The sequence below is a fragment of the Acanthisitta chloris genome, unplaced genomic scaffold, assembly GCF_000695815.1.
Source record: "Acanthisitta chloris isolate BGI_N310 unplaced genomic scaffold, ASM69581v1 scaffold16055, whole genome shotgun sequence".
NCBI lineage: Eukaryota > Metazoa > Chordata > Aves > Passeriformes > Acanthisittidae > Acanthisitta > Acanthisitta chloris.
Window position 1 is genome coordinate 33,836 of NW_008675581.1, and position 10,753 is coordinate 44,588.

Sequence of the window (10,753 nt, forward strand, 5' to 3'; positions counted from 1 at the left end):
GGTGTAGTGGAGATGAAAGGACAGTAGGGAAAAAAAGGACAATGTTGCAAGAGAAAGGCAGAGACTTGATGGTTAAGGAGGTTCTTAAAAAATTCAGCTTGATCCAGCAGACCAGGGAGAACATGGTCTATAGTGCAAGGAGTTCTCATTTAGCTTCCCAGAGCCCCTTAACCCAACCAATGTCCACTACTTGTCCTTCTTTCTCCATCTTCACCCCCACTCCATGTCCTTGTGGCACATGAGTCCCAGAGCTTGATTCATAGTCATATTCTTGGGTGGACAGTTTGTGGAGAGGAGAGCATGTGCTCAGGGGAACCAGGACTCATAGAGTTGGGAGGTGCAGATGGTAAGATGGAGAGACTGCTGAGATAAACAGTGATGTCTCTGCAGAGACCACATTAAATCTCATCAGGGATCAACATGTCAGCTCTGTGCCTGAAGGACGAAGTTGTTCTCTCATGTTGGAGGCAGCATGGGGAAGAGTAACTCTGCTTCTGCAGATATATGCATATATAAGTTAATGTTCAAATAAATAATAGATAGATAGATAGATAGATAGATAGATAGATAGATAGATAGACGTAGAGATAGACACAGTTCTGTTCCAAACAGGCAGATGTGCAACCCTTTGTGTCTGGAGGATATAAAACGCGACCTTACAGCAGACCCCATCAGGATTCTCAACCAAGAATTCACTTGCCTAGATGCACCTGCACAACATAAAAATAGGACCTTCCTCATTATTCTTGGTGAAAGTAAAAAAGATCAGGACACAGCTAATAAATAAATCAGGTTTAATCATAAACCATGTACATATTTATAGATAGGGAGGGAGATGTGATTGGGAAGGTGCTGCCCTGGCAACAGGAATAAAAGAACAGTGTATTTTACCAGTCAATATACAGTACCAATGAAGGGTGGAGCTGATAAATGAATATGGGATTTTGAGTCCCAGAGGCTAATTTTTACAGACAATCATAATTCTTGGTTTCCTGTCAAATTATAGCATGAACTAGCTCACAGCTCTGCCCAGGACACAGCAAGGCAGATACAGCCAAGAACAGAATCTGAGGATGGAGGAGAGACAATATATCTGAAGGTCATTCTGAGGTATATATAACATATATATTCTACTGTTGTGTACAGTCTTGAGGCTATGTTTTGCTCACAGATATGTGTGCACACATCTCATTCCAGTCAGTGCGAGTGGAAAGCTCACATTTGAGAGAATATATTGGGCTTTGAGGTCATACAGGAGCACATCAAACAACAGAGCCAGAAGCAGAACAGGGTGAGAGCTGAAGACAAGGAAGCCTGTACTGGGCTGAGAAAGGAAAGAAGTGATTGACAACCCCAGATTTATCTGGCCAGCCAGTTCAGCCCTGTTTGGACAGCCAGCACAAAGTTTCTGTTTGGTAGGACTTCTGCAGTGCAAAGATTTCCATCAAGGCAATCCTTATCAGACAACAGGGGAAACCATGTACAAAATGACTAGAGGCATGTTAACAGAAGAAATATGATGGAGCTGGCCCTGTAACCATTCAGTTCTTAATTTTGAAAAACAACCCAATCCTGCCTCTGAAGTGGTCTAAGCCTACATATGAATCTGGTCACTCTCAGCTGATACAGGCAGAGGAAGGAATCATTACTCCAGTGGCCAGCAAGGCAAAGGGTGGCAATTGTACTAGGGTACTTAGAGCTGGTGTGGATGCTTTGAGAAATGATATCACACCAGGATTGCAAAGGAGTCAAATGCATTGGCTTTTTGCAGAATAGTTTCACTTTCAATCAATGTACATACTAGAAATTTTACAGACGAAAACCGCCTTTCACTGGTAGAAAGTAGACACTGTTTAATATCAAAAACACTTGCCATGTGATTTTGCTAAGAACCCACCCCCAGACAATAAAAAAACCCCAAATCTCAAATAAAATCTATAATACAAACCAACATTCATGTCGACATCAAATGGTAACTGTCCTAACAAACATAAAATCAAGTCCTTCTTGATGGAGGTGCTCTTGGAAGCAAGTGGAAGTCATGCATCTGCATATAGAGTCCACTCCCAATCTGGGAAACCTCAGGTAAGACTGCTGCCCTTTGAAATGCAAGATCCACTTTTTAAAAGGAGAGCTCCACACATGCATGCACACGTACACACAGGCACACAGAGATACACACACACGTAACCTCCTCTCTTATCAAGAGCTGCATGCTGAGTAACTGTTCATGCCTTCTGTGCATTTTTGACCTATTTTCTTTGTGAGGATGAGGTTGAAATGTCTACTTCTCAGGCCTGTATTCTTTAAACAAAAAGGGGAATGAAGAGGAACTACATTACAAAGCCCAAAAAATGCACTTGTATCTCAGGCATATGCTTTTCCCCAGTCATTTTCAAGGATGATGTTATTTACATCTGTGACTCAGCAGAATCCACAGGAAGAGTTATCCTTTCTTCACATTGGGTTTTCTCAATAAACCCCATGAGCCCATTCTGTGCTTCCACGGACCATTTCTTCTTTAAGGCACTGCAAGTGGATGATGACTTCAGACAGAAGCGCAAACCCTCTTCACTGGATCGTGCATTTCTCCCTCTCCCTGGACTGACCTTCCCTGAGAACTTTTGATTTGATATACTTCAGGTCACTGTTGACACTTGGCCGGCGAGCAAAGGGTGAGATCATGCCATAGGCATCCATGTCCTTGACTCGGCGCATCCGGAAGGATTTCGGTTGGAAAGTGTCACCATACTGGATGGAGATTTTCCTGTGAAGGGAAGGGCTCATCTCATGAGGTAGCTTGGCCATGCTGAAGAGGACATAGAACATCTCATCCACATTGGTGTTCTTCTTGGCTGACACTTCAAAGTAAGCGCAGTTTTCATCGCTGGAGACAAGATTCTCACCTTCATCAGTGCGCACCTTGCGGAAGATTTCACTGTGGTCATTTTTGTTACCACAGATCACCATGGGGAGGTCAGCTGATTCCTTGGTTTTGTTCTTCAGGCAGGATTTGACCTCAAGGATCTGTTTCTGGAGCCGTTTGACCTCATCAAATGATTCTCTATTGTCCAGGCTGAATACCAGGATGAACACATCCCCTGCAATTAAAAACAGATACTGCAAAGGCTTGTTGGTCACAGCCAGTGTGAGAAGAGCAAATATTTAAAAAGCAATAGGTTTATTTGCCATCTCCTCCCCACATTTTTTGTTTGGTCCTTTGGCATATATTCGCTCAGCTGTACATTAGCTCTTCTAATTCAACTCCCTACACCTTTCTGTAGTGCCATGGAAAAGACTTTTGGATATGATATTACTTTAGTCACATGCAATTGCATCCTTGGTTTGCACTGGGCTTGCTAGTTATAGTCTATTTTGCTCTCTTTTGTAAACATGTTTCTATCTTAGCTCTGCTGCATTGCACTTCTTTTTGATTCCTTTCATTTGTATCTCCATGTAAAACACATCCTGTTCTGACAGCAGGAAAAGTGGAGAGCTAGTAGCCACTCAGCCTTGGCCTTTTGATTACACAGTACACAAAGCAACACCTGAACTAAAGATTTACAGCTAGTCAGTCCCAAACACCTAAGTCAGGATGAGAGGTTTCTCGGTGTGCAGTGCTCTGCTGTCATTGCATTTACTCAAGAGAAACAGACCATGCAAAAAAAGAAATACATAAATGACACAGATCCCCTGACATTTCCTTTTGACATTTCCTGACTTACAATTCCTTTTGCAAACAGAAAATAAGGCAAATCGTTGCCTGTTGAATGAGATTCATGTGGGACATGATAAGTGAGCTTTCAAGGACAAAAGTTCACGTTTGCATCCCAGAAACTGGTCTAAGGACCTCAATGAATGTGGATTCTAGCCTGGTCAGATGTGAATGCCGTTTCACTGGGCAGCTAGATGGGTAGACAGAGAATCCAGAAAGCAGGTTTGTTGTCAACTGGGGTTGGATATATCTCTACTGCCACTTTTACAATTAGAGAATATATTTCAGCTCACAATAGGAACTGCTTAACAGGGAGAGCATAAAAAATTAGCCTATAATTTTGCTTTTTTTCTGCTTTAATGCATTTGATTAACCACAGACTAAGGAGAGAGGGTAAAAGGAGAGCTATCTTTTTACTGGAATATCAAATCAAGGAAATCAGGCTGGAAATTTTAGCAATAAAGAAATCTTTAGGTTTTTCTTGGTTAGAATTCCCTTCCTGTGCTTTTTACATCTGTTTTTCACTGCATGTGTCGTATAATAACATGCTTTTTTGCCCTTTGCTGCTCTTTCTGCCCACTAGATTTCATTCAGCTATTATTTGTGCCTGCAATAAAAACTACGAATCAGGAGGGGAAGGTAGGACAAGGGGAAATCTCAGTTTCAGACCTTGGCCCAGTGAACTTCTCCTCTGTGGCTAATGCATTCCTTATAGTGCTAAGAGCATCCGAATCAGGAAATACCTCTCTACAAAAGCGCATCTTGCAACAAAATCAAGCAGTCCCTTTAGTTACCTCCCAAGAAACAGTTGTCTCCAGGCTACACTTTTCAAGCTAACATCTTTCCTTAGGATCTTTCGCCCACTGTTAGCCATCTGCTGACTTCCCCCTTTCCCTTGCCATTCCCCATCTGCCAACCTTCCCCCACTTTCGCACCTGTCAGGATGGAAAGCCTCCTCATAGCAGGAAAAGGGTGATTCCCAGAGGTGTCCAGGATGTCCAGCTGATACATGTCCCCCCGGATGTTGTAGACCTTGCGATGAAAATCCTCTATGGTCGGAGTGTATGCATCCTCAAACCGGCCGTTGAGGAAGCGGGAGACGATGGAGCTTTTCCCCACCCTGGAGGCTCCCAGCACTACCATGCGGTACGAGTTCTTGGCTGGCACATTCAGGGTGCAGTTCCCACCAGACATAGTCTTCATCATTGCTTGGTCCTGAAAGAGGAAATTAGCAGAGTTGGAGGAAAGCTCAGAAACTACATGGAGGATAAAACAGGGCACCTCCTTGGCACAAGCTTGTCAAAGAGTGCTCTGGAACATAGCCCTTGTTAGTAGACCTATGGTCCATACAGAAATCTTTCCACTGGAAATGCTTCAACTTTTTCAGTCTCATTTCCAGGGAGTGTTGTGATTTGGGTTTTGGTGGTGGCAGTGACGGTGGTTTTTTTCTTTTCTTTTAAAGTAATATAAAAATGAAGGCATTTACACTGGAAATAACATGCTTTTGAACTGTGATTTGCTGCTTCATTTCAACATCAAGAGCTAAATTTATCAGCTGTGCTTCAGCTTGGACACCAGGTTCCTTTCTACCATCTGCATCACTTACACATTACCAGGTTTTTTTCACTAGAGCTTGGTTCTCATTTAGATACATGAACACAGAGGTCAGATTCCCCCAATACGTTACATCCACTGCAGCTGCCATTAGGACCTAGATTGCTCCGTTTGGTTGCCTAAATAGGAGCTGCACATAACATTTGTTTTCTGAGATCAACCAAAAGTCAGACAGAAAAGAAAAGAAACATGCTTAAAACATCAGTGCAAGCTAGACATCTCAGAAGCTTTAAATAGCTGGTCCCATGCAATCTTCATTGCTGATGCAGGAAGTTTGATCCCTGCATTGTTTGACCACACTACCCCGTGATAAATTCAAAGATTTGTGCCTTCAGTCACCTTTTAGAAAACAGAATTTAATCTTGCTGTTTGGACTGGTTGTGTGGGAACTCCCTATCAGCAAACTATCAGCATTGCAGCAGGATGGCTGGCAATGGGTGGAACTGCAGAAGGGTAGATTTGGTAGGAGCTTCAGTCTTTCCCCATACACAGCTGTTGTGGGTGTCACAGTCTTTGCGGGTGCAGGAGAAAGATGAAGGACAGCCATCTTAAATAGCTATTAACCAAGATTGCCAACCTCTGGCATTTAAAATGAGTCTTGAGACCTTGGAGATATGCTGACATAGCTCTCAGATGCAGAAAACTTTGATAGGGAAAAAAAAAGTGCTGCTCAGACATTTTTCATGTACCAGTTCAAATGAATTGAGTGCTGAAAGGAAAAATACAACCCTTGTGTGGGGAAAGGTGACTGTTAGAGCAAAGAAGGCACAATTTGGACAGAGTTTATTTTGGTTACTAGGATCTTATTAAAGAATAATCAAGTTCCCACTGTGCCGTTTATTTGACTTAGGTGTTGTTTATTTAATATTGCAATCAAAATACTTTATGTATACTGAAAGACCATTTCTGGGTCCAGATCTGGATTCCTATCTTTCACCCCAGTGAATTTTATCTCCCAAGCTTTTATGTAGCTGACAATCATCTCAGTCAAGAGCTTAAAATTTTTGGATTTGTTTAACATGTGCTAAGCACCAAAGAAGCAGTGAAGATGTGGTCACTGCTAAATAAAGAAGTCTCTGGAATTCTCATCCAACATCATTACAAGTGCTGTTCTATAGCCCAAGGCAACAGCTAAACATGACTATTTATTATTACTGCTATAATTTGCTGCACAACAACAGCAGGTTCAGCCCTACCCAAAGCACAAAAGAAAATGCAATGCTATCCTCAGAGTAGCTTACACTCTGCATTGTTTTCAGCAGGCAGAACAGCATAATATTAGAGCCAGACAGTAATGTCAGAACACAACTTTGGATGGACACACACATGCAGAGTTATGGTACTGTTGGGATTGCTGTGGCAGGAATGACAGCAAGGAGCACATCTGGTATTTGGTCTGGACTCTGTGTTTTATTTACAACAGGACCTACCTCCAACAGTGCAGAAACACCATATTCAGTCTCTGACACAACACTGCCGTGTACACTGTCTTTGCCCTTTCCTATGTAGCCGGCCCAATACTGTCTTGCACCCATGGGCAAACAAATGATGCCTCCTTTCACCCTCTCAGGCTTACTTATTTGGCAGAGGAAAGCGGGGAGATACATTAATGAGAAAAACTGCAAACTTCTTTACAGCCCAGGATCAGTATCCAGAAATGAGTCAGCTCTTCAGGCTGAGATGGATCAGCATAGCTGCATGAGGACAAGTGAACTGTGTTGGTTTACACCTGCTACAGATCAGTTTCATAAAACTCGGGGCAAAAACATCTGGGAGCAAGCACAGTTACCCATTTTAAGCAAATGTCTTGTATGTCCTGTACAGAACACGTGTGCTGAGGGACCTGATCACTTTACGCTGTCCTTGTTCCACCCATCAAGACATTCGGTCAAGAGGACTCCTGTGCCTTCTTAACTGCATTTTATTGCATTCAAAGTCAAAAGATGCTTTTTACTTTAATTTGTGGAGTTACTACTCATCACCTTGACTGTAAATGTGACTCAGAGCATGCCATTGAACTGGGAGCTTAATACTTGTGTTTTGTGCCCTCTCTTTTTATCCCCTTACACCAGTTTTTCTCCAGTTAAACACAATCTGCCTTCTTTCCTCCTCAGAAAAGGAAGGAATCTTCAGCCTTCACACCCAGGGGTGGCAGGAGGGAGCACAGGGACTCATACATTGAAAAAGATTAAAAGCAGAAGAAAGGAAACAGAGAGACACCACATGTTCATGTACTAAGTAAAGCAAAATCAATCAGAAGAGAACGAGGAAACGAAAAAACTCCAGCTGGCTTTAATCTACATCTTTTCCTTCCACTTTATTAAATGCTTAAGCATAGATTAATTCCCAGTTGTACCTTCTGCTTGATGCCAGAAAGTTTACATTAGTATTTTATATTGGTACAGTGTAGGGATTTCAAAATGTCAAAGAAATATAGGTAATGAATGTTATCTCCACTTAATAATGGGAAAGGCTGATATGTCCAGAGAGACCTGAAACGGCGGTTCAAAATCCACATTAAGCCTCATTTCTCTTGACTCCCTGTGTCATCTTCTACCTGCTGACCACCACTACTCTTTTCACAGGCAGGCATCAGAGTGTATGCAATGAACCTGCTTTTGTGTGCTCTGAGGAGCACTTGTCTGTATTCTGGTGAGGTACTGACAAATGTGATCCTGAGCACCCAGAGAGAGATATCTGAGGAAGATATTCTTCATTCAATATGCCTAGGGCTATTGCACTTTAGTTTTCTGTATTCCCTTCAGCGTGTTATGGTCCCTACCATTCCACATCCATGAATAGACTTCTGAACTACATCTCTTCCACTCCTCCGTCTTCAGCTACTGCTTGTGTCTCTGTTTGCTACCCCAATGTTAATCACTGCACCCAGCAGAAAACAACACAGGCACACACAGACTGTATCATGCATAACAGACCTGCCACTTGTTAATCACTACTAGTGTCCCTGTAATTTTCATGCACACCAAAATCACTCCCGTGGGATGTTTGTTTCCTACTTTCATCCCAAACTCCATTCTGCTTTCTTACCTCTCTTCCCTCAGGGGAGCAGTCCTGGGTCTTGGTGCAGTCTGATGAAGCTGACAATTTTAATCAGAGGTGGCTGCTGCTGTAAAAGGCTGTTGTTCAGTGGATCCCACGTTGTTTGTTCTGGGCTCAGTTCTTCTCCAGTATTTCCCAAGAACTTAGCAGGATTGGGAAGGACCACGGGGCTTCAGAGGTCATTCCCCCATGGATGTTAAGTACTGGATCAGGCAACTGGCATGGGCTAAAGAAAGGTCTCAGAACCAGTGACAGCTTTTCCCTTTGGTGAGAAGAGCTCTTTTCCTCACAGCCTCAGTTCGAGAAAAGCAGAGGCAGAGTCTCTCCCACTCCCACTGTCTTTTCTTGCAAGTTGTGCTTCGTAGGCTCTGCTGGGGAAAAAGAATTTCAGGAGCAACACCTAGTCATGCAAGGTAGTGGGTGCATCCAGCTGGCCCACCCTATGCTGCCTCAGACCCTATGGGGAAAGATTAGTGAGGGAATAGAAGTTGTCTATAGTCAGCCTATGCCTCCCCAGGTCTTGCCTGGCACATCCCTCCCAACGAGCTTCTTTTCTTCTAGTCTGAGATTTGCTTTAAAATATTCTCTTTCTAGGACAGAAGAGGCTTTTCTTTACATTTGCCAATTAAGTATTTCCTCTTCTCTCCCTGCCTTTCTCCCTCTCGCTCTCACAACTACTGGCAAATTGCAGATTTTCCTTCTGTAGGACTCACAGATAATTGGCTCAACTCCTCCCTTGAAGTCAGTGTCAGACACAGGGGAAGGAGGGGTGCTGAGGGGGTGGGATTTTTTTGCCTATTGAAAAAAATTTTTTCTCTGCTATGCAGAAAGTTCATGTGCGTTGCAGGCTGCACATTCCCTGTCTTTCCACCAGATCTTTTCTCTGCTAAGCAGAAAGTTCATGTGCGTTGCATGCTGCACATTCCCTGTCTTTCCACCAGAAACCAGCATGTATGCATGTGTGGGGAACGAGTTAGTGTGTGTGTATGAGAGACACTGAGAATTCATTTACTTTGCAAGCTGTAAATTCGTAAGGTTTTTCTAAAGCCTCTGTACTTTCATGCTGATCTTTTCTGCTAGACAGCAGCAGACTGACTCATTTCCCAAGTAGGAGCTTTCTGTCCGTAATTTCTGTAATTCTTTTTCTGTAGGGAATACTTTCTCCTGTTCCCTCAACCTCAAAGGCAGTTTATGTTAGAATGGCTGATTGGTTTGATGAAGACATAAGATTAATGTCTAACTGCTGTTCTTTCATTAATATTTAAATAAATGAAAAACTAAACTAGGAATGTGTAATAGAAATGTTAAAAAAAAGGGTCAAACAAACTGAAAGTGTGGGGAATTGAAGCTCAAAAAAAGACAGAAACAAAGGAAAAATAGGGTGAATTCAAGGAGTTTGTTCAACCCCAATTGAAAAATTGTGTTTTCAGTTTATTTCATTGCTTATTGGCTCATATTTTCTCTCCTTTTTGAGCTGAAGTAATAGTTTAGATCTACGAGTGTATTTTAAAAGATGTCAAAAAGGTTGATTTTGAAAGATTTGAAATGAAGCATTTCAGCATTTCCCATTTAAAACTCCTAATTGGAGGTGGAGTGGGGAAAGGAAGAAAAACCACTTAGAGATTTTCAAGACATTTTGACAATAAGGAAATGGAAGGAAGGCACAGTCTTCCAAATGTGAATATAGTTTCAGGTCTCCTGAAATTCTCCCTATATTTTTTGGACCAAATTTACTCTTTGTTTAACACAAAGATTCTTTCAACTACCATGGCCATTTCATCTCCAGACCAGCCCCCTGCAACAAGCCCTGCAGCTTTAGAGGAATTTCTGAGATGCTTCACTTTTTTTCCTCCTCCTCAGAGCACAGAGAGATTTCTGTTGCCACCCTTGAAATAATGCTTGCCTCCTTTGCCTGCTCTCCTGGTGCTGCACCTCAGCCATCCGCAGCCACCAGCAGCAGCCGCTGAGGAGGGCTCAGTGGCTTTGCAGGCACATGGTCTGACATGCCTCTGTGTCTCTCTGTGCTGATGGGATACAGCACAGGCTGTGGGATGAGTCCTGCTGTAATCGTCAGCGAGAGGCAGCAGCTCCCACTAAAGTCAGGGTCGTGATCGTCCTGAGCTGGATGTGCATTTGGGCTAACACAGAGGCCCACATTGGTCAAACTGGTGAAGCAGCAGCTCTTGCAGACAACTTTAGATTTGGGAAGGAAAGATAATGGCTTGGCAGAGCACCACTGAAACCCAGAAGTGTTACTGAATGGTAATGGGTCATGACCTGAATTGAGCTCTTTTTAGACCACAGTACCAGGTCTCCTTCTGTCAGCTCCTGAGCCTTTTCTCTTTGGCAAGAAGTAGAGAATTA

The 10,753-nt window shown here is 42.8% G+C and overlaps 1 protein-coding gene across 1 annotated transcript; it reads right to left on the minus strand.

The window, feature by feature from the left end:
- Positions 1 to 2,216: 2,216 nt before the first annotated feature.
- RASD2 (RASD family, member 2) lies at positions 2,217 to 8,495 on the minus strand. The gene is made up of 3 exons (XM_009075828.1): positions 8,378 to 8,495; positions 4,651 to 4,930; positions 2,217 to 3,101 (listed from the first exon to the last, which is right to left on the minus strand). The coding sequence occupies exons 2-3, from the start codon at positions 4,919 to 4,921 to the stop codon at positions 2,572 to 2,574; spliced, it is 801 nt and encodes a 266-aa protein (XP_009074076.1). The 5' UTR covers positions 4,922 to 4,930; positions 8,378 to 8,495; the 3' UTR covers positions 2,217 to 2,571.
- Positions 8,496 to 10,753: the final 2,258 nt, after the last annotated feature.

Coding starts and splice junctions, on each gene's coding strand:
- RASD2 (XM_009075828.1), bottom strand. CDS start 4,921: ATGATGAAGACTATGTCTGGTGGGAACTGCACCCTGAATGTGCCAGCC. Junction 3,102..4,650: donor GAGGCTTTCCATCCTGACAG/GTGCGAAAGTGG, acceptor TTTTAATTGCAG/GGGATGTGTTCATCCTGGTA.